This window comes from Cornus florida, unplaced genomic scaffold, assembly GCF_030987335.1.
Source record: "Cornus florida cultivar Cherokee Brave unplaced genomic scaffold, ASM3098733v1 CherokeeBrave_3.0.0_Hap2_Chr11, whole genome shotgun sequence".
In the NCBI taxonomy this organism is placed as follows: Eukaryota; Viridiplantae; Streptophyta; class Magnoliopsida; order Cornales; family Cornaceae; genus Cornus; species Cornus florida.
Genome location: NW_026775581.1, coordinates 113635159 through 113659307, shown reverse-complemented (window position 1 = coordinate 113659307; position 24149 = coordinate 113635159). Strand labels below are relative to the sequence as shown.

Here is a 24149-nt window from a genome sequence, read left to right as displayed (position 1 = left end):
TGTACTTTGTTAGCGTATAGGATATTGCAAATCAAACAAGGGCAACTCTGGACATTCGTGCTCCTAATTTTTATGACAACTTATGAAAGGATGCAAAAAACATTTCTTTGGTCAACCATTGTGTGATTCCAATACATGACTAAAAAAGAAAAATGAACACATTAAACAATCCACTACAGGTATAAAAACCTTTAGGATGTAATAGAAAAAATGGTGCTTTTTTTTTCTTCCTTTTTGGCTCTATTGAGATTTTAGTTACAAACACAAGTAACGAAAAAATTTGCCCCTCCATAAGACCAACAATTTTTTTCTGATAGTTGGGCTGCTGGAAACGCGATTTAAGAGAGATTCATAATAGCCTAGGAACCCAATGCCAAATCACCTGCAATTGATAGTGGGACATGGGAAGAACTTCGTAAGTACAACAAACTTTATTCTTTTTTCATAGTGAATAATTTGAGGCCACTTTGGACCGTCCCTTAAATTTGAATGACCCTATTCACAATTTAGGTAACATTATAAATAGAAGTTCAGGACTTTGAATGGGGTTTTTTTGAAAAATAAAATTCATTGTATTCCTTCCTACATATTCATTTCCAAGTATATTTAAAACATCTTTTGAAACGTCAATGTCTAGTATCTTCCCAAATTGCTCCATTCAAGACCATGAATTTCTAGATTGAAATGTGCTTCATAAAGAGAGAATGTGACCATTCAAATTCAATGGGACAATCAAACAGTCACTTCTAAGATCAGAGAAGGAACTTACATTGAACATGATTAATGAGGATAATCTTACAAGAAGTTCTCAATGTTAACTTCCACATAGGAGCACGGATCAGGAATCTCAAAGTTAACTAAGACCTGAAAGATACATAAAAGCAAGATGAAGACACTGACCGAACATGGTTGCCATCATACATAATTAGGGAAATATATATAAAGAGATTGTTTCCGAATTTTTATGTAATATGGAAAGTTCAACTGATGGTAGAATCTCACCAGTGAGTATAGGTGAAGTACTACTGCCATAGAACATGATAAAAATATATTTTGGATATTAAACATCATGAAAATACACAAGTACGTGAAAGATCAGCAATCTACACAAACAGACAGCCACACAATAAAAAAAAAGTACTGAAATTACACACGCACAACAAAAAAAAAAAAAAAAAGGTCAAGAACCAGAAAAATCTATCAAGAGGCTAGCAATTGAATTGCAGAATTGCACAGGTACTGGAGTAAGAGCCTAGCAATTGAAATGCTAGCCTCTCAATGACATTGGACCAGAAAATATAAGGAAAGTCAAAGGGAAGAAAAAATTTCACTCCCCAAGGTGGTGCATAAACTTCCGCCATGTCCATTTGATTATTTCAATTTTACATACATACATACATACGTGTGTGTGTGTGTGTATATATATATATATATAGAGAGAGAGAGAGAGAGAGAAACTCACAAATAAATCATAAACTAAAATAAAGGACGCATGAGAACTACACCTAACTAAGGACCCCTGCCAGATTTTTCAGGCTCGACTCAAGGTCGTTTAGGGTTGACTCCCCTTGAGGCCAGCCTCAAAGTGAAGATCAATAAGGATTTAACCAAAAAAAAAAAAATTGACAAAGGTAACACAAAAGTTCTACTTGAATTATATTCAACATACCTCTGGATGCACAATGCCAAAACTGCCTATGTGCTTCCCTTTATAAATAATGTGAGCTTGTCTACCCGGAAGAAACTCAGGCTCCTTCAATATAATATCAAGACAGTTGTAAGTGCAGTATTGATAAACTACAAAGGCAAACAATGAAGTTTATGATGGCAACACTTACATCTGAGCATTTGATATAGTAGCCCGAGTTATCCCCAGCTTCTACAAATGGAGTTCCATTTACTTCCATGATTCTGTCCACCAAGCCATGAATTAACTGCAAAGCAAAAGTTTGAAGATGCAAAATGAAGAAAAAAAAAATGGTCAGATACTATCTTCCAAGGGGTAAAAAATTAGACAAGTGTGACAGAATTTGAACCTCAAATCCTGAGTTAGGACCACAATATAAAGCTGCAAGGTGGCGATGGTTTCTTGCACCAACATCTTTCGTCTCATCCAAATGCATTATGTCACCCACTTCAAATATCTAGAACCAAAATTATTTATTAGGAGAAATTTTAGTACACGAATGTTTATCGTATGAGAAACACGAAGCACATTATTATGCATAAAGGGGTAAAAAACTTCAAGGCAACATGCACAATAAGATCGCCATAAATATCACCATTAAAAATGAATAAACACAAAGTAAGAAAAAGCAGTTCAACAAGTTTCGCATACATTTGAGATTTCACGTCAACTTGCCCTCAAAATTCTAGCCTAAGGTGACATCTCCTATCACTCAAGGTTGTTAAAATCGGGATTCTACATAGAATCGTTTTGGGCTCCGTAGAATCGGAATCGTAGAATCGGATCGAGAATCGTAAGATTCTACCAACTAGTAAAAAAAATAATTAAAAAAAAAAAAAAAAAAAAAAAAAGGGTACCATTCCAAAGTTCAAATATAATATAAAAGAGAATGTAGCTCAAAAGGTAGAGCTCTCATGACAACTATGCAATTTGTAAGCTCTGAAGTGTGAGAAAATGAAGGTTTGAATCCGAATCCATAACATAAGTTCACAAATCCCAAATCCCAAACCCAAATCCTAATCCAAACTTCAAACAGCTCCCTTAAAAGAAGAGAACACAAATAAAATAGAAAAGGAACTAAACATAGTTACAAAACATAATGTAAAGAAGTAAAGAACAGAACAGAATTAAATGGTCCAGTCTTCATGCTTAAAAAAAAAAAAAAAAAATTGATCAAAACAGGAAAAAATAAATAAATAATTCGAACAGCAACAGAAAAAAAAAAATTTAATTAAAATTAAAATTAAAAAAACAGAATTGGGGATTAGGGCTAAATAGTGTTTTTTTCTTATTTATATGGACTTTTTTTGGGCCCCAAAACTGTGGACCTTTCTTATTTAGAGAACCCAACACTTAAGAAAGTGAGCCAGGCCAAAAAAAAAAAAAAAAGCCTAAACAACAAATATCTCAGGATCTTGCGATTCTACATAATTATTCTACGATTCTGCACAGGGAAACGATTTCTATACGAGTCGACTCGTTTTGGGTTGGTAGGACTGTAGAATCGTGCGATTCTACGATCCAGGATCGCGATTTTGACAACCATGCTATCACTCCCAAAGGAAGTGTAGGATTCAAGTCGTTCTTGAGGCACATGAGTCTGTAGGACTGTCTTAACAAAAGAGCAAAATAGAATAGAATAAAAAAATAAAAAAAAAGCAAGTAGAAACTAGAAACCACTCTTATTAAGGCCTATATAGTGATGGCAATATTGACACGCCATGCTAACACAACACAAGATGAGTGAGTTTGGGTTTGGCTTAAATCACGTTCAGGTCGTAATCGTAAGCGTGTTGTGTTCGTATTTGACCCGCCAACCCATTTATAACCCGATTCGGCCCATTTAACTAAATATGTAAGGAAAACGTGATGTAGTGTTAAAAATTGCCCATTTAACTAAACATGTCGGATAATTGCGTGGTGTTCATGTTAGAAATTACAAGTTCAACTAAAATTTTAATTAAACTTGTCTTCCCGTGTAGTGTCAAGTCTTGACTCATTAATTAAACAGGTTGCATGGGTCTTATCGTGTTACCTATTTATTGATCGTGCCGTGTTGGTATCAAGGTTATTTCACACGAAAAATAATCGTGTCACGTTCATGTCAACCCATATAACAAGATACCCATGTCATGACACAGCACAAATATGACACGGCAACACAAATTGCCACCCCTAGGCCTGTCTAAGCCTCCTGCAATCAAACTAAAGCACCAAACCTTACACCCCTGAAAATCCCAAAATGGAAATAATTTTATCGTCTTTTCTTAAAAGGTTGAAATAGGATCATCTAATGGGAAGAGATCCACCAATGGAGAAAATGTCTATCTGGTTTTATATTGAAACTACAAACTAGGATAACTCGAAAAGTTTTGATTGAATTAGGATCCAAATAAGTAAAAAGAATCAAATAATCATTCTATGAGAATTCCAATCACATTAGAAATTCTTCTATTACATTTATATATTTTATTACATATCATACAGGTTTATAATTGTAATTATTAAATTAGTCTAATTAATTTAACAAATAAATAATTAATAAAATAGAATCTTATTAGACATGCGCAAATATAAATTATATATACATTATATAAATATATATTCTATATAGTCTATATTCAGTATAGACGACATTAGTATACCAATTATACTGCTTATTTCCGAATGCAAACCCCCGGACACTTTAAAGAAAAGGATTTGTTACAAAAAACGCAGCGAACCAAGAACATATCATGAATCAAGACAATAAAACAAACACGCAACACACAAAGAACACAATATTTACGAGTTTCAGCATAAAGCAAGCCTAATTGAACATCCAGCGAAAGATTTCACTACGCGAAAATTAGGGGATTACAAGTTTTAGCCCTCAAACCCTAACTCTTCTCTCTCTCTTCCTGTGATTTTCAGTGTTCTCTCATTATCTCACTTCAAACCCTAAACGGCCTTATATACCGAGATACAAGGGAGCACTAACAGGGTACATGACCCACAATCAAAAACGGGTCAAAAAATTGGCCATGAATCGAAACAAACATTCAGGCCATAACATCACAAAGCGGTAATCTAAAAATGACCCAATTCTTAATTGAACACTCCAAGCCTCTGAATTATGTTAACTATTTGCAATTCCAGATGAATAGGCTTAGGGAATTGAACTTGCATGCATAGCACATGCACCCTTCCATTCAAATAAGTTGGACCATTGCTCGTAGATATTTCATGTAAATTATTCTCTTTATATTTCAAAAGTATCAAACTTAAGATATAACATTTATCACAATCCAAAAAAAAAAAACATCTAGCTTTAAAATGGGCCATCTTATATGCTTGTCTCTCCATCTAATTCTCCATCCACGTGTTAAATGTCCATAAAACTCTACTAACAAGATAAACAGCATAAGTTGTCAATAGCAAAGCAGAAACTATTTAAAAAAGTAATCCCACGTTACCTTTATGGGCTTTGGATGGTCTTTATTGTGCCTGGCAGTTTTTAATATGCCAGGCATGAGGCTGCTACGAACAACCTGTAGATATGCAGGAGCTGTTCAAGTTATTATACTTTAAATAGACTACACAATATGAAATGAGTAATGTAATTATCTAACTGCAGATACTGAGATACTTTAAATATGAAGTTCACATCATACAGAATTTCAAGAAAATGACACGAGGGACTGCAGCTATTACTAATAGTGATACTTCGCATACATCAGCCAAGCGAAGGGGGGATCAACAAGACAGCGCACATGAAAATACTCTTCAAATGCAGGCTTGTGATGGCAGGGGAGGAACCAGCGTCATCTCCACGGGTTGGAAGAGCCCCTCTACAGGTTAAAAGAACGGGTTTTTGGATATGCTAAATAGCTGAGTCAAAGGAAGGGTAGATACCTCTACAGTTAAATATATGGTCCTTTTAAATAGACCTGGATTCTTTTTGATATAGGATGCAATGCTAATTTATCTACATCATGTAAAGACAGCTTGTGTTCTGGCACTTTTTTTTTAGAGATATATCTTGCTTATCAAAGAAATTAAATAATAATAATAATAAAAGAAAAAGAAAAGAAAACAATAGGGGAACATTATGTTACTTCATTGCTTGCAACAGTGAAGGAAAAAACTTCTTCAAAAAAAAAGAAGGGGGAACCTCAAAATCAGAGGAACGGGGATTTTCAACGATCACTGCCATTGATTTGTCATCTTTACGATTCAGCATGGAGAAATTTTCTTTGTAAGAGCTCAGTATCCATGTTAACACCTCTGTATACCCATTCATTGCAATCTAAAAGGAAATAAACAAAAAAAAAAAAAAAAAAAGTCAGAAAAAGGTCAAGAAGATTATGTGGCAATCATATTACTAGAGGTTCATTTCACAAAATGTAAAACAAGCAGCAATTAGATGTCACGGTAACATAATATAAGTACACTGATTCTTTCATAATGTGAGAATACAAGTTAAAATATACGTCAAACTCACTGAAGTATGTATATAAAAGAAAAGCGGGAACTTGGAACCAAACTACTTCATTCAACTTGTATTACAAACCACGATACTTGAAGAAACGGATTTTGATGAAGTTAGGAACTCATCGTTGAGCATAGATACCTAGTATCTACCTGTTGCAACGTAAGTGCAACGGGGTAGTTAGTTTTCATAATATGACCACTCCACGTCACCTTTTTCCTCATATGTCACTGGGAAGACATCGAGGAGCACATCTCCTATCGATAAACCTCGAGGATTTATTGAAGACCTCAATGAGCTCCACTCCTACAGATAAATCCTCGTTGACTTGTTGAAGATCTTAGGAGCTCCTCTCCTATGGATAAGCCTTGACTTATTGAAGACGACAAGGAGCTGCTCTCCTATGGGAAAACCTCCAGGACTTGTTGAAGACTCCAAGGAGCTCCTCCCTTAAGTATAGACCTCGAGGAGCTTGCTTCACTCTAATGGATATAAACCTCGACGACATGATGAAAACTTTGAGGAGCTCGTCACCTACAAATAAACCTCGACGAGTTTAATAGTTTTTCTTCTACAGATAAACCTCAAAGATACTTTGAAAATCCCGAGGAGCTCCTCTCCTACATCAAGAAACTGTTGATCCTTACCTTCTCCACAAGCACAAAAGTGTTAAAGGCTCTAAGTTCCTCTCCTACTGATAAACCTCAAGTGTGCATAGAAAATTAATACTTACCTACCCCTTCTTTGAAACTTCATTATCAATGGCTACTTTTGCCAAAGACAACTACCTCTGAACCTTGTCAAATACCAAAGACCACCTCGTCTGTGAAATTTCAAGTCTCACCCCCTTTTATCCAAGGGTCCAAACCACAATAACTAAGCCAACCACTGGTTAAAAGACCATTTCCCCTCATTTACTATACACTAACCTACCAGATCAACCAAGTAAAAATAACACTAAAGAGAGTTTCCAGATTTTTCACGTACACCTTCCTACTTATCGAGGTGTCGCCTACTACCATCCCTTGATCCTTCGGAACGAGTTCTGTATTTCCCACCTCAGCATGGCAACTCACGCTTACATATAACGTGTACTAATGGGGTTTTATCAATTAAACCGGAACAAAACTTATTGAAGAGTGACTCGACTAAATCCGTATGCTAACAATCAAATCTTAAGCGCAAACAGGATCGTTCAAATCACGATATCCCGAATAGAACCTTGGGGGGAAGGGGGGGTGTTGAATAGGTCACGAAGGAACAATTACCATTTTTCACCAATTTAATCTTTAATACACAGAATTGATATATAAATCTCTGATACCACTTTACTAAAATCAATCAATTCAGTTCTATCCCAATAATTGATGATGTAATTGAAATAACTCTATAAAAACAAATAACTAGATAATCCGGCAATTGCTTAAAACACATAAATAAACTCACAAGCTTGATTGATTATTATATCATAAGCATTATAACTCAACATCCCAATCATTGAATCAAACTTGATAAAATAAATATACTCATCAATATGTATAATTAAAGCAATATAAAGTTTTAGTGGAAAAACCTACCCAACTCGTAAGTCGAAAAATCACAGAGGACCTAGTCCGACAAATTAATCCACTAAGAAGAAAGAGATGTACAACCTAGATCCGTTCAACACCTACCTATGTACTCTAGTTTATCTCCATACTCAGCAAGACACCAAATCTTCAACCACAAATCTCTTCAGGTCGTCCTTCAGTCAATCCATTTAAGTGCACTCTAACCCTGCTTCTTCATTGATTAATTTTCAGCACCAGTTCCCACCTATTCGTCTTTAAAATTTTGGTTTTGATTCTCTTCCGTATCGACTTAACATTGTAGCTCAGCAGCAATAATGTCAATATCACCATGACTAGTATGAATGATGTATGATGAAAAACATATTAAACAAATCGGTTTTGATTTTCTTCTATTCTCCTTTGAAAATGGAGGATTTTTTATTGGGTGAGTTCAAAGAAAAAGAAAGATTTTTTGGTCTACCTTACTTTACTTTATTTTTCTTTATATCAATAACTCAATCAAAATGCAATTATCTCCAAGAACAAAGTGTCTGTTATGCTTAATATGTTAGTTTGATCTATCTTAATTTTGCCCTTTATTCGAGTAATTTTTTCGTCGCCAAATTGCCTGCGGCCTATGCATGTTTAATGAAAAACAAATATATGAATTCTTCCTTCAAACTCACAAGATAAACTCACATATGTATGTATAAATAAAGAACATAAAGTTTCACTCTTGTAGTTAAAGAAATAAACAAACAAATAAACCTCTATGAAGAGCAAATCTCTCACTTGTATGTAACTATGTATACGTATTGTTCTTAGTTTTAGGGTTTACAGAAACTTTGTATTGATAAGCAATCATAGGATAACTTTTCATAAATTAAATGAGGAAATTTCTTAATGACAAAGTATATAAAAATTGCCTTTTTTCAGTTCTGTTGATTGATCGAAATTTAAGTGTGCTTATCGATTGATGCTGCATTGATGTCGATCGATAGAAGCTTCCTCTCCTATAGATCGACAGGTCAATTCTCAATAGTAAATCGATGTAATACTAACTCTCGATCGATCTATGGAGTGCATAATAGTTTATAAGATGCAAAACTGATCTCTGAGAATTGAGCATGCATATGTAACGATTTCCAGATGGACGGGATAGGGTATTCGTATATCTAACACATAATTTAAATGTAAAAATGTGTCCTCTAAAAAAGGAAATATTGAATGAATTGATCGTAAATTCTGAGATTTTACTATCTCTTTCTCTTCGAGGGAAGATATTAATCGTGACTTATCTGTCAACTTTTCCACTATCACCCCAAAAAAACCAAACTCTGCCTTACGTAAAGTTGCCAGAACTGATCTTTGAGAATTGGGCATGCATATTTAACTATGTTTATGAACGATCAAATAAGTCTAAGGAACTTTGAAACTCAATTAAATAAAAATGTATGCATGATCCTAAATAGTGATAGATGATTGTTCAAGTATGTATGTATATATATATATATATATGTAAAATTGTATTAGAAAGCGTTCAAAAGGGGAACGTGTCCCAAGAGCAATTGTTCAAGTATATTTAACTTCATAACCTTGTTTTGATGAAGACGTTGAAATTGTCTGTCGTAGAAGTTTCATCGGAACACTTCACAAAGCATATAACCATCACTTCTAAACATAAATATTCACTTCTAGACAATTAAAAGTATTGAGCAGAATGACCATAAAACATAGTCTAGAATTACATTTATGGGTTTTGGGCCTACAAAATTTGCCGACATGTAGATTTATAAACTTTATAATCCAAATATGTACATTCACAAAAGCAGCAACTCAATCAAAAAACACAAGGAAAAAAAATAAGTTATTGAAATTCTGATATGTCAAAATTTTCTTTAAACCAAAAGGGTAAATAGAAAAAAGTCAAGGCACCCCAAAGACTCAAGCACAAGATAACGGCAACAAGTTGGGGTTGGCATTAAGGAAAAATGAGAAATAGCATACCCAAAACAATAATAACCTTTAACACCTCCAGAGACATTTTTAAGTATATTTAATTCACTTGTAATAAGTACGTTGTCTCACACCCAAGTATATTTAATTCACTTGTAATAAGTACGTTGTCTCACACCCATCCACCTTGGAGGGGAAGGAGGGGATATTAAACAAAATGCATATTAAAAACTACTAACAGAAAGAAGTAATTCAACAACTGAGAAAGTACAAACAAGTTCATGCACTCTACCTCCATTCTGATAAGTTTACTGAGCTCGTTCAGAGGCAGCGGCTTCAAAAATGCAGGTTTTCTCTCTGGAATTTCATTGTAGCCATAAGCAATAGCAACATCCTTCACCAAAAAAATAGAATAATAAATAAGTAATGTTCCATGTCAAAAGAAAAAAGTTTGAAATGTAGTGCACAATGAGTTATCTTAGTGTCCCCTTTCTCTAGTTTAAGTATTACTTCCATACCTCAGCCACATCACATGGATGAAGAATATCACTTCTAGTTGGAGGTACAGATACAATGATATTGCACTGTTTATCTCCTGATACGGACTGCATAGAATGCAATTGCATTTTATTCAACAAACTGGTGACCTGAAATGATGAAGAAATGGGGTGAATACATTAGTAAAATTCTAACCAAGCTGCATTTCGTTGATGAGTTGTAATTGCATAACAAAAGAAACATTTTCTGCAGGACAACTGAATAACCTTCTCTATTTAAATTTCCAAAAAAAAAAAAAAAAACACACAATTTATAACAACGCAATAAACAATAGACATGACCTAGCATGTGCAAAATAAGTAGTAATAAAAAATATAAAAAAAATTAACCAAAAAAAACATCTGGATATCCCTGTGTTCCTGATAACAAAGTGCAATTTAGAGTACAACAAAACAATCCTAACTGATGCCATTACCACTGAAAGCAAATAAGACAAAGGCATACCATAATGTTACTTATTATTGGATTAACTCAAACCACCAAGTACATCCTACTACAAGAAAAGACCGAGTGGCAACTCAACCCATCCAACACCCAAAAACCACCCCAATAAAAGAAAGAAAAAAAAAAAAATCAAAATTAATATTTTTATGAGCCATTAAACAAGGACAATCAGGCAACTTTGATGATCTCATTTCACAACATTTCTGCAAAGATAATAATAATAATTTGATTATTTTCTTAACATAATAAATCTGTATTTTTGCTTATTTTAGTTTTTTCTATAATGGAAGAAGAGGCAAGCTATTTTTTGTAGAGTTATGACTTTTGTCCCTTGTTCTCTATACCGGAAAAAAGGAGAGTGGAAGCATATAATTTCCCTGCCAGCCACCATAAGCTATTGTTATTTTAGAAGTCACTCAAACAAACCCATAAGTTTCCATCAAATTCTTTATGGTTTAAACTGTTTATGCTGTTCTGTCTTTCTTCCTTGTCCATACCTTTAATTAAACATCACTTCTAGTAAGAATACTAACCTATTCCATTTTTTAGTGTTCCCGTAAGCATATTTTTTGCGTGTTACTGTAAGGCAGTTTCAACATGACAATTTATGGAGAAGACGGCAATCAAAAAATGGAAGAAGAGGCAAGCTATATTTTGTAGAATTGTGACTTTTGTCCCTTGTTCTCTATACCGGATAAAAGGAGAGTGGAAGCATACACATCCCCTGCCAGCCACCATAAGCTATTATTATTTTAGAAGTCACTCAACAAAGCCATAAGCTTCCATCAAATTCTTTATGGTTTAAACTGTCAATGCTGTTCTGTCTTTCTTCCTTGTGAATACATTTTTGCCCCCAAAAAAATGTCCATGCTTAAAACTTTTCTAGCCTTCAAAAAAGGGAACCAGGTTTGTTTAACCATAAAAATTCCTTATTTAAAAAAAACAAAAACAAAAACAAAAAAACAAAAAAAAAAACAAAACAAAGAGGAAGAAACAGCAGTGAAATGCGGAAATTACATTATCCCGAAAGCGATTACGATTGCTTCAAATATAAGCATATTCAGTATATAGAACTTATGATCACTTATTTATGGCAAGAATCGGCACCAACTGAAGACAAATTACTGAGAATTGTCTAAGATGGTTTCTAGCATGCAAAGTAGATTAAAGACTGCAAGTAAGAAACAGTAATCCACTTTTCTTTATTTCTAGGACAGATGAAAACAGTTTAAACATCAACCTCACTCTCTTAAAAACCAGTGGTGCTAAAAGAGCATTGGCAACTTGATTGTAGTTGAAAGCACCAAAAGAACAAGAGAAATGCCAATAATGTTGTATGTCTCAAAGCTCAAGATGGGTTAGGTTTCAAATAACTTCTTACTGAATTAGCTAAGTGGTCTACTAAGATTTTGGGATAAACAAACAGGAAGCAAAGACAAACCATAAAAGGAAAGCAATGAAGAAAAAGCATCCATATTACATGTGCCTCCATAAATGAAAGTCAAGTAAATAAAGGCAGTTAAATGAAAAAATGCACTTTGCTTTTAGTATATATGTAATCAATTATATTTTCAATCATTGAACAAATTGGGTCCTTTTAAGCTTCATTCATAAGGTAGGCATAACCAAGATAAACGAAATGACATATTAAATTACCTCATTTGCCTCCAGGGGAACTCCAATGTAACCAGTGATGTAAGATAAAGGCACCTCCATATGGTAGAGCGAGAGATCAGGATATACAAATGATTTTCCATCAGGGTATATCACTTCAACTGGTTCAACCTCAAACTTCTCTTTGCAATATACCGAAAACATAGTTACCTACGAGAATAAAGGAGAATCGTCAAACATCATTATCAGTCAGTATGAACTAAAGCTAAGCAAACAAGTGCTGTCGGAAACTACTTCATTTTCTCACCATTGTGTTTAAAACAATTTTGGCCTTTGTCAAATCAGTGGCTGTGCACTCGATGAACACATTATTTGTCTTTAAGGTAATGGCTGAATGTGCACCATTAATAATTGGTGGCAAAGACAAAACTGTTCTGCAAAAATGAGGAAAAGAAAACAGTTCTTTTCAGAACAAAGAAACCGCAGATATCGTAAGAAGAAAATGAGTGTTTAAATCTAAGCCAACTTCACATAACCTACAAAAAATTAAACAGATTGGGAGCAGAGAATTTAAGACTAATAAATTTTCATACTTTAGATTATATTGCAAACACAGAAGTATAAGATCAATCCTTAAAGCAATTAACCAAAATTTGAGTTTGCAAAAGCACATAAAAAAAAGGTGTAATGGAAAGTAAAAGTATTTATCAAAAAAAAGTGTAATGGAGAGTAAAAGCATCATCAATCAGTTGGCAGTAAGAGAGCTCAGAATCCTTAAAGTCAAACAGGCCTTATCAAGAACCACAATACCTGTTACGATCATATAAAACAGGGAAAACTGGTGAATCCTCAATTATGTGCAAGAACTTCTTCAGTTTCAAATCCGACTGCAGAGATATATAATAATATAAAAATCAAGGTCATGTGTTGATGTTGATGTTGATGTTTTAAAAACTCTAATGTAACACTATCAAATTATTATTCCCAGAATTAGTACAATAAGCATACAGAAAAATAAGAATTGAACTAATATAACATTTAGAAAACGATAAATGGCAAATTCAAGTTCAGAACACAAACAGGACTCACTTGGTAAAACTCCATCAATTCATCAGCTCTGAAGTTCTTCACCTAGAAAATTAACAAAGTCACGTAGCAATTTCAGCACACTGTTTATGTAAGAAACTTAAACGATGTTTAAAATAATATATAATAGAAACAGGATGAAGAAAATGTGAGGAACTAATTCAAGTGAGGTCACTTCTGAAGGGCAAACAAGAGAAAAAAGAAACCAAAGTTACCTAGAACATGGTTTGCTGAGTAAGTAAAACAGATGTGACTATACCGTACATAACTAGGGGTGGCAAATTACGACACAACCCGCCAACACGACATGAGATAAGCGAGTTTGAGTTGACCTTAAACGGGTTCAGATCATAAATGGGTTGACACGATTAACCCGTTACTTAACCGTGTCAGGTTTGGGTTGAGGGATTTAACCCGTATAACCCATTTAACTCAACATGTTATAATCGTGAATATAACATATGTAATATGTTACCTATTTAAACCCAATTACTATAGATAGTTAAGTCATTTCAACATAAACCTTGTCTGTGCCTTATGATTTTTCTTCTTATTTTGAATATTTGGGTTAATTGTGATAATTTATTATTTGATTAAATATTAAATGTCTCGTTTTGATAAACAAGCCATTAAACGGGTTAACACGTTTACCCTTTAATAAACAGGTTTGGTTAGTGTTGAGAGTTCTTGACACGATTATTAAATGGGTTAGGTTTGAGTTTACCTGTTCAATATAATACTCTTACATCGACACAACACAATTATGACTCACGAACACGAATTGCCACCCTTATACATAACTTAGCCTATAATGTGGTGACATAGCAGCTTATATAGGTTGCTTATTTGCTAGTTGAACTGTAATGCTACGTTTGGTATGCAAGAATGGAATGATGCCTATTCAAACCATTCATATGTTTGGTATGCAATTTAAAGTGGGAATGAAAATCCATTCCACAACTAAACCTATAGAATGGTCATTCCATTCCCAAGTAATTTTTAAAAAAAAAAATCAAGTTCCCAAAACACCCTCATGCTTCAAGTCCAAAAACTACCACCACCACCACAACCTCCACTGACTTCCACCACCACCACCACCTCCATTGCCTTCCACCACCGTCACTGTCATCGCCACCATTGTTGCCACCTTCAACCACCACACCGCCACCACCGCCACCACCGCCACCGCCTTCCACCATTACCACCTTTAACCACCACCACCTCCACTGCCTTCCACCACCGTCATTGCCACCACCATTACCACCATCACTGCCACCGCCTTCACCATCACCGCCACCTTTCACCACTGTTGCCGCCTTCCACGACCTCCACCACCGTCACTGCCACCGCTGCCACCATAGCTGCCTTCCACAACCATCACATCGCCACCGCCTACACTACCTTCCACCGCCACCGCCACCGCCACCGCCTTCCACCACTAACTTCCATCACCATCACCGCCTCCACCTCCACCACCACTTCCACCGTTACCGACTTCCATCACTACCCCCACTGCCGCCGCCGCCTCCATCGCCACGGACTTCCATCACCACCACCACCTTTCACCATCGCCACCATCACCTCCATCTCCACCTCCACCTCCACCTCCACCTCCACCACTACCGCCATCACCTCCATAAAGGCTTTAGGACCTAATGGATTCCAGTAGAGGCTTGGATGTGTTATGGTGGCAATGGCATGTCATGGAAAGCAAGTTGAATAAGATAATAAGAACTAGAAAAGATACCTAGTTATAATGTAAAAGTATCTTTTACGAACACATAAAGGGGACAATCAAAGTTGAATAATTTCAGACAACCAATTTGGATTTATGCCGGGTAAGTCAACAATGGAAGCTCTCTATTTATTTAGAATATTAGTGGAAACAAAATTTGAAAGATCTACATATTGCTTTTATAAATTTGGAAAAAGAGTACGATATTACATGATGGGTTTTACATAAGAAATGAGTTGTTAATTGATATATTGATGTGGGACGGATCGGAATTAAGCCCATATAAACTAACAAAACACATTCAAGATGAAGTTCCATGGTTCATGCTATTTACTTATGATATCGTTTTGAACGATCAAATTAAAGTTGGGACAAGCCACACATAAGAAATTTGGAGAGAAATTATATAATTAAGAGGATTTAAGGGAAGTGGGACTAAAATTGAGTATATGCAATGTGATTATAATAAAACTAGAAATACATGTAGTAATGTAGTGAAAATCACGGTTCATGAGGTACTACTGAGCAAACATTTCATTACCTAGGCTCGATTATGCATAGGGAGAAATTGGAAACAATATTAGTCATAGAATTAAAGCAGAATGGGCGAAACGGAGGAATGTTCTTGCATCTTGATCGATCAATATATACCTCTAAAACAAAAAGGTAATTTTTATAAAACAGCTATTAGAGAATCGATATTTTCCAAGACAAAAGGTTAAGTGGCTAAATTAGAACATATTCATACAATGTGTAGTAGATAATAAAAATGTGACTGCTGAGATGGACGCAAAGTAAGTTAAAATAAAATTAGAAATAAACGCACCCATGAGATAGTTAAAGTAACACAAAATGGAGATTAAATTAGGGGAATCGACTAAAATGGTTTGTCACTACTTCCGAATAGTAAAATGGTCTTCAAGAGGAGGAAGACCAAAACTAACATAGATGTAGATAGTTTGGAGAAAATATGACAGCATAAGGTTTAATTGAGGCTGTGGCCTTAGGTTAAAAGGAATAACGTGGGGGAGGCTATGTAGCATGTCACTTTTCCAGGATTTGGTATCATGCCATTTTATATAGGTTCACTCCAATACCTTGTCAAAACTGAAACACGAAACTCATACAAACACAACAGATTCCAAGTGCAAAGAAATACACGACCATAAATAGAAACAATTCATTGGGGATTTAGTTTTATATATAAATTTATATGAGAAAAAGAGAAGCTATATTTTCGATATATTAAAAGAAGTAACAACTTTACACACTATTTCTTTTAAAGTTATCCAATACCTAAATTTTCCACTACAAGATTTTGCAATTTTTCATCAGGTCCTTAGCAATATGAAAGGAAGTAAAGTAGGAAATGTGATAAGAAATGCAAATTGATAAAAGCTCTAAGACATAGCAAAACCAAGGTTGAATCAATACTCAACGCTAATTTAACTATTTCACAAGCTTTGACCAAAAATGGACAAGAAAAGAACATCCTCCCTGACCACCAATCATGGTTCAGTAATATTAAAGTGAACTTATATTTCTGCTCAGGAACTAAGAGCACTAGTGATCTTGTAACAACGGGATTCAATTACTACGTCAATTCGCTAAGAATCTAGATTCAGAATAAAAAAGCCTACCTGTTTCAACGGCACAAAGTTTATGTTTGAAGGTGGCAGGGCCTGGGGGAAATGAAAAAGGACAAATCAGTAATAATCAAACAATGACAGCCTTCAATCATTTCAAAAAAACATATATATGACAAAGCCTTTAAAAGCAAAAAATTTACAACAGATATTCATGGATATACCCTTGCAATTCGTCTACAATGCTCAAATATCACTTAGATGATGAAGCCTGAGGGCACACTTTGTAAGCCTTAGTAGCCGAAGTACAAAGGGAAGTATTAACTAAAATAAATCTAAACGAAGCATTGTTTAAAATTTTCTCCCCACCTCTTTACATGGAGCAAAAGAGTCGAGAATTGTTTTCTCATTCATGCCAAATGAACCAAAATATTGCCAAGAAAGCAAGCTTCTAAATAATATTGCAAGTGACACCTTCCAGCCTTATATAATAGGACATCCCATCATATAAATAACATGAATAGGGGACCAACCATGTGCCTTCTTCTGAAATAATTTATGTTCATCTCAAAAGGATTCAAATCATGCAAATCACAATGATAAAAAAGAATAACTTTAAAATAACGGATTATAGCATGTCTCCTAAGAAAAAACACAATTGAGCATAATGTTAAACAATTGTGGGGAATAAATTAACAGTAGCATACCTCATATGTGAAAGGGCCTTCTAGTGTATCCAAATCATGAGTTCCAATGGCGACAAGGGTTCTTCGCCTAAAACAAGAAGTGGATGAAACCATGCCCAGTGAAAAATTACATGAACTCATTGAAAAATTCAATAAAACCACAACTGATAACAAGAAAAAGGGAAGAACAGCCACAGCCAAATAGAACACTCGGCATAACTACAGAATGAAAAGAACAAAGAAAGAAAACTCTAGCAGCAATAGAATGTCGCTAAAACATATGGATGCTTTAAAATATCACTCTGGAAGGAAGGGCGCCTATCCAACCTTTTGATTGGTTGAGTGGAAAGGAAAGGAAATCGGTGGCCCCTTCATCTGTTTGGTAGAAGGGGTGGAAAGAAATTGTCTTGAACATATTTTCATTTCAACAAAGTAATTTGGTAGATAACTGAAAGGTAAAAATGTTATTTCATATTTTTGCAACAATTATCCTTCTTTCCCTCATCTCTTCGGCCCATTTTTTGAGGGATGAGAAAAGGTGGGCCCGGAGGATGCCTCATCCCTCCTTTCTTCCCCTCGCTCTTCCCTCCCTCCCTTCCTTTCTTCCGTCTTTCCTCCTTCCTTCCAACCAAACAAAGCATAAGAAATAGTTCTCAAAGGTAAGGAGAGGCCACAGTTACCCATCTTTCAAGAATACCACAAAACATAATACTTTGAAAATCATAGCCACCTCCTGGCTCATAATTTAAGTCATGTGTTTCCTTCAGCTCCTTAATCTTATCAAAAGCAACTTTGATAACTTAGACGTGGGCAAATATATCAGTATAGCAAGCATGCAATTTTTACAGGGAAAAAAAAAAAAACAAATAAAGAAGAAATTATTTTAAATTGTGGAAGGCATGTATCACAAAGCTTCTTATTCCTAATGCATTCTATTTTATTTCTTGTGTCCTACTTACTTCCGAATTGTTTAGATAAATATTTCATGACGTGCAAATTTACACGAGTGAATCTACCGATTGAATCACTGAACCAAAATTTTTCATTCCTATATTATACTACTGGGAGGACATAAATTATAATTAAGTAATGACAAAACTGGACATGAAAAAGTTTAGTATAAATAAAAAAGAACACTGAAGATTTAGATTCCACGCGTCCAAATTTTGCATTGTGCAAGTAAGATCAGTAATGAATTGAAAAACAAGAAGCAGTCAAGCTATACTGTATAATTGAAACCATTGTTCAATGTGTTACCGGCAAATGTTTTGATGGAGCCTATCTTGAAGTTCAATAAAGCTGTTATATCTTGCTTCATCAAAAGCTACCCCTCTTAAAACGGCACAAACAACATAAGGGCGAATCAAAGATGTCTGCAGAGGAAAAATGATGACAATAATAACCGCAGAATAAAAATTAAAAGAAAAGAAAAAGGAACTCGGTATCAATGAATGACATGCAGTAAATCAAAACCCAAAATGGGTTGTTACTCTGTTATATATGTACCTCTGGTTTTACATGCATTTTAAGCATGGATTTTGTACTAATATCAGACATTTTGTATGCCGGAATAGGATCAAGCCCACTAAAAATGCGGAGGGATTGAGCAAGCCCTTCAAGGCAAAGCAAGTCATATCTGTGTGTCAACAAAACAGCATAGAATCATTCCTCTTAGCTCGTACAAATTAATTATATAAATTCGCTCTCGAGTTGAAACACTTGTGTTCGTTTAAACTTCGCAATTCACCCATTTTAAAAATATATAATTATAAAAAAATCGTGCAATAATTCCCATACAATCAATTATCAAAGTAGTACCTATTTGCCGGAACTTCAATTTTGTAGATAACTTCTTCGTCCTCAGTAGCTTCCTCCTCCAAGTGTTTTTCCTTTCTGATGATGGCCCTTTCAGTTGTCTGCGTGCTTAGTTTGTTAAGAAAATTGAAATTACAAAGCTTCTTTTACCGTCCATAAACGTACATATAGGCATGCGTGTAAGTGCTTACCACATCATCAAGCTCGATTCCAAACTTAAAGCACAACTCTTCAAATTCTTCTTGAGCTGAAACTCATACACATATGGATTGTGAGATTGAAAAAGATTGAATGAAACTACACTGAAAATGATTGGTGAATGATGCGTAAACGTGTGATTTTGATTGGTGAATTAAGTAGAGAACACTAGAGTTCTTACTGTATGTTTGTCCTAGGGCTTCGTAGAGACGGTCTCTTCCAACGCTGACGGTTGGCATGGCGGCGAACTAGGGCCGGCCCTGAGATTCCAAATATTTTGAGAGGCCCTAGGTGAACTTTCAATTGTGAGGCCCTTAAGTTTCACGCGTGCAAAAAAAAAAAAAAAATTATAAGAGTGCGAAATTTTAACACGATGTTTTCAAATTATATAGCTAATATAATTGTGCGCCTGTGCATTGTGCATAAGACAACTAACTAATAACTATAAATTTATCACCACCAACAAATAATTGTGCGCCTGTACAATGTACATAAGACAACTAACTAATAACTATAAATCTATCACCACCAATAAATAATTGTGCGCATGTGCAATTTGCTTAAGACAACTAACTAATAACTATAAATTTTTATCACCACCAATAAATAATTGTGCGCCTGTGCAGTTTGCATAAGACAACTAACTAATAACTATAAATCTATCATCACCAATAAATAATTGTGCGCATGTGCAGTGTGCATGAGACAGCTAACTAATAACAATAAATCTATCAATTAAAGAGTGCAAAATTTTCACAAGCACAAAATAAAAAAATGAAGAGAACAGTTTACTGGAGAACAGAAAACTGCAGCTTCTTTTACATTCATTGTTTATATAGCTACTAAAATTTGATGATTACAGATGACAAAAATATGTGGAGATGAGGTGACTATATATATTATAGGAGGCTTAACTTGTAGTACTGAAGAAGTAGTGGGACTTTTAGGTTATATGTGGCATCCACTATCATATATAGTTTGTCTTTCACTCTTTGTATTAACTACACTACACTTTGCGTATGTTTTTTTTTTGGGAGCCAATTGCCCCTTTCTTGATTTCAGGATGAGGTATCAACTTTAGTAGCAGTGATTGGTTGATCATCGCTACAGAAGACCTGTGCAAATTAATAGAAAAACCATTAACTTTTATTTTGTTAAAGCTTGCTCTTGATTTCCATGTGTTTGTACATTCTGATGGCAAGTGCTTTGACAGTATTATTAACTGAAATTCTAGCTGAGCCAACTTCAAATAACATCAATAATGGTGGTATGTATCTTCATATAAAAATAAAATATAAAAAAAAAAACCCTTAATTTGGCACTTTTAAGTATGAGCATAATTTAGAGATCGAAAAAGTTAATTCTTATCTCAAAGGCTCAACCCACTAGAAGGGATCCTTAATTTTCGTAGGATTGAATGTGAAAATGCGAAAAATTACGAGGAAAAGGGGTATGGTTGCTGCTGTTGTGAGATTGGAGTGGAATTATGGAGAGGAAAAAAAAAAAAAAAAAAAGTACCTGCCATAGATTATGGACTCGATCGCCATGAAAGACATGTAGAAAGGCATACATTTATTAAAATACTAAGAGAACCATAATATATTCATTCAGCTTTTGATAGCCATCACACACAGTGACACACACACAAAAAAAAACCTAGTTTGGAAGCTACTTTTCACTATTGGAACAAAGGTAAATGCCCGAATCAAACGAACCAAAGTTAGAACAAATCAAATGATGAGATGAACGAAAGAAATAAACATATATAAAAGATCGATTCATGCAAAAGGAGAGAGAAGAGAGAGAGGATGAACATACCTTGTCACCTGAGGCGATAGCGAAGGCTGCGCCCTGCGGAGTGTCTAAGCAGATTGTGTCGTCTGAAACTTGCCCTAACTTAAAAATATATATATAAAAAATTGAGGCACAAGGCGACCAAGACTTGTCCTAATTTATTTTTTTTTAATATTTTGGAATTTTTGTTAAAAGACTAAGGATCCGTTTGGTTAGACAGAAATGTACGATGGAAAGTGAAAATGAAAGAAAGTAAAGTGAAAGGAAGAAAAATCATGTTTCCAGCATGCATTTGGTTAGCAGAAAAAAAATTCATGAAAGTTATGGGAAAATATTATTTTGCTAATTTGGATAGCGAAAATAATTTACTTACCAAAAATACCCTCATGATTTCAAATGCTTAAAAATAAATTAATTTTATGTTAGATGAATCATCTTTATACTTAATTATTTATATTAATTTTTAACAAATAAATAGTAAAATGATGGATTATTAATAATAATAATTATTATTTATATTCATATTTAAATTAGAACAAACTAAGGTGGACTGGATTTTAGCTATCAAATTCTTTTTATTTTGTGTTTTAAATAATAATTATTTATATTCATATGTAGAATGTAGTTCATTTATACATACTCGTGTTTTTATTGGAATATTAAATATAATATTTTTTGCAAGCCCCTCGAAGAAACACTAAATGACAATACTCTAGGATAAAATTGGTCATGCAAAAGTAACATTTTATAGTTAAACAATAATTCTTTTTGGTTCATGCATAATTTATTGATCCACTTCCATATGTTATGACTATGAACCATGCAAAAATTTTTATACAAAAATCACATATTATTCGAGTATAAAACTCTATTAAGTTTCAAAACTGTATAGATAATAAAAAATAAATATTATTTTGATTTCTATTCATATGACTCTAATCCATGTCTTCTCATATATATATTGAGATATTGGTAAAAATTAAAAGTAATATAATTCTACTATTCAATTCTTAATTTATTTTAAACAAATTAGATAACAACGGTATTAGATATGATGAATCCAAATATGTTTCCTAGTAAATAGATGGCATAACTTAATAAGAAGAAAATTGGAGAAACAATTCAATTGGGGCATAATAGGAAATTTAGAAATTAAATAACAGTTTCGAGCAAGAAAGTAAACTTTTTTGTGTTTTATGCGGGAAAATATTTTAGAAAAATTTATCCGAAACGGGAATCCACTTTCCCCAAAATTTTCTCTTTCTAGGTAACCAAACTCCAAAAAATTTAAAAAAATATTCCGTTTATTTTCCTTTCTATTTACTTCACGCTAACCAAACAAACCCTAAAGGGATTCTTTTTTTTTTTTCTTTTTTTTTGTATATGGTAGTTTTTAGTAATTAGGGTTCTTTTTTTATTTGTATAGAATATTAAGAGCAAGTTTATTTTTGAACAGTTTCCTTGTATTGTTAGTGTCCTTGCATTTTTAGGATTTTTATTTATAAATACACATATTATAGAGCAGATTATTCATTTAATTATTAAATAATATATCAGATTTATCTAAATTATTTTTATGTTTTGTGAATTCAAAACACCCATCTTGTGAATTCAAGTTTGTTTCTAGTGAACAAATTTACTGCTTCCACTTAAGTCAATTATGTAATGATGAGACACACATGCTCAAAATTCGTACTCAAATTGGCTTATTGGAAACATTAAAAAGGAATAAGGAGTATCTGATTGTTGAATTAAATAAAACCCATTGATTTGTAGGGTTTTATAGTAACTCCACCGCATGTTACATATATATATATATGCAATTGAATAAAACTCCCTTCACTTGGTACATAGTGTCCTAATTTAGGCGAAAAATGAGATGAACATGGGTCAACCGATTAGAACAAAGGAAAATAAAATTTGCAACAATTTGTTACACTAAATTGTTAGACCTATATATATATATTTTTTAATTAGTCTATTGTAAATAAAGGAGAGGGGCCCTCCATTTGTCTTGTTATAAATAATCAATTTTGGATTGAGGTTAGGTTGGGACTGGACTGGGTTGGCCAGCCCAACTTACAATCATAATGTTAATTGCAAAAAGGATATTTTGGTAAAAAAAAAAAAAATGAAAGATGGACTGATTATGAAAGATGAGAGTTGGAGCCTAGGCCCTAGTAAAGGACAAATGATATGTAATGATGAGATTTTTTTTCTTTTTTCTTTTTTCTCGAAAATGTAATGATGATATTAAAGAGCACGAAAACCGTTACATAACAAGCCGTACCTCTCCAATTGTTATGTAATGATGAGATGCACACATGCGCAAAATTCTACAAAATTCCTACTTAAATTGGCCCATTGGAAACATTAAAAAGGAACAAGGAGCATCTAATTGTTGAATTAAATAAAACCTATTGATGTGTAGGGTTTTATAGTAACTCCACCTCATCATATATATATATAATATATAATTCAACGAATTGTATAAAGAGAAATGATACAACTTTCAATTTAATCTGCTCGATTTATCTTCCGAATCTAACGTGGGTGGGCCACTTAGGCACCAAAAAAAACACTGTTCTTTCTTTCTCCATTCCCTCTCCACATTTCCCCTTCTCTCTCTGTTTCGGGTTAAACTCGCTCTTTTATTTTTAAATGCAATATTCAGACAAATCACAGAGGTCAAAGGACCGCTGTAGATAGGGGTGGCAATTCGGGTTCGCGTGTCATAATCGTATCGTGTCGAACTAGGGGTATAACACTAAACATGTCAACCCGAACACGACACGATTAATAATCGCGTCACATATCCTAAACCTGAACATGACACGTTTATTAAAAAAGTAACAGGACATGACACGTGTAACCCGTTTAATAAACGTGTCGTGTTAGACACATCAAACACGACTTGTTTAACGACATGTTTAACGTGTTTAACATATTTACCCGCTTAACCTGTTTAA

The 24149-nt window shown here is 34.1% G+C and overlaps 1 protein-coding gene across 2 annotated transcripts; it reads right to left on the bottom strand.

Moving 5' to 3' along the window:
* Window positions 1-54: 54 nt before the first annotated feature.
* Window positions 55-21283, bottom strand: LOC132282743 (phenylalanine--tRNA ligase beta subunit, cytoplasmic). Of its 2 annotated transcripts, none has more exons than XM_059784514.1 (21): window positions 21205-21283; window positions 19568-19699; window positions 19380-19435; window positions 19192-19289; window positions 18880-19009; window positions 18631-18746; window positions 17395-17461; window positions 16742-16783; window positions 13370-13411; window positions 13091-13167; window positions 12588-12714; window positions 12323-12490; window positions 10183-10311; window positions 9957-10058; window positions 5841-5975; window positions 5143-5217; window positions 2037-2144; window positions 1839-1934; window positions 1670-1753; window positions 770-864; window positions 55-382 (listed from the first exon to the last, which is right to left on the bottom strand). In XM_059784514.1, the coding sequence occupies exons 2-20, from the start codon at window positions 19623-19625 to the stop codon at window positions 796-798; spliced, it is 1779 nt and encodes a 592-aa protein (XP_059640497.1). In that variant the 5' UTR covers window positions 19626-19699; window positions 21205-21283; the 3' UTR covers window positions 55-382; window positions 770-795. The 2 variants fall into 2 exon arrangements, with proteins under 2 accessions (XP_059640497.1, XP_059640498.1); XM_059784515.1 differs by having other exon boundaries at window positions 19568-19673; window positions 21205-21244.
* Window positions 21284-24149: the final 2866 nt, after the last annotated feature.

What these genes read in the sequence shown, in the direction of transcription:
- LOC132282743 (XM_059784514.1), bottom strand. Translation starts at nt 19,625, where the DNA reads ATGCCAACCGTCAGCGTTGGAAGAGACCGTCTCTACGAAGCCCTAGGA. An exon ending in AGCCCTAGGACAAACATACA is followed by an intron (nt 19,436 to 19,567) that starts GTAAGAACTCTA and finishes TATGAGTTTCAG; the next exon opens with CTCAAGAAGAATTTGAAGAG. An exon ending in ACTTTGTGCCGTTGAAACAG is followed by an intron (nt 13,412 to 16,741) that starts GTAGGCTTTTTT and finishes TTAATTTTCTAG; the next exon opens with GTGAAGAACTTCAGAGCTGA.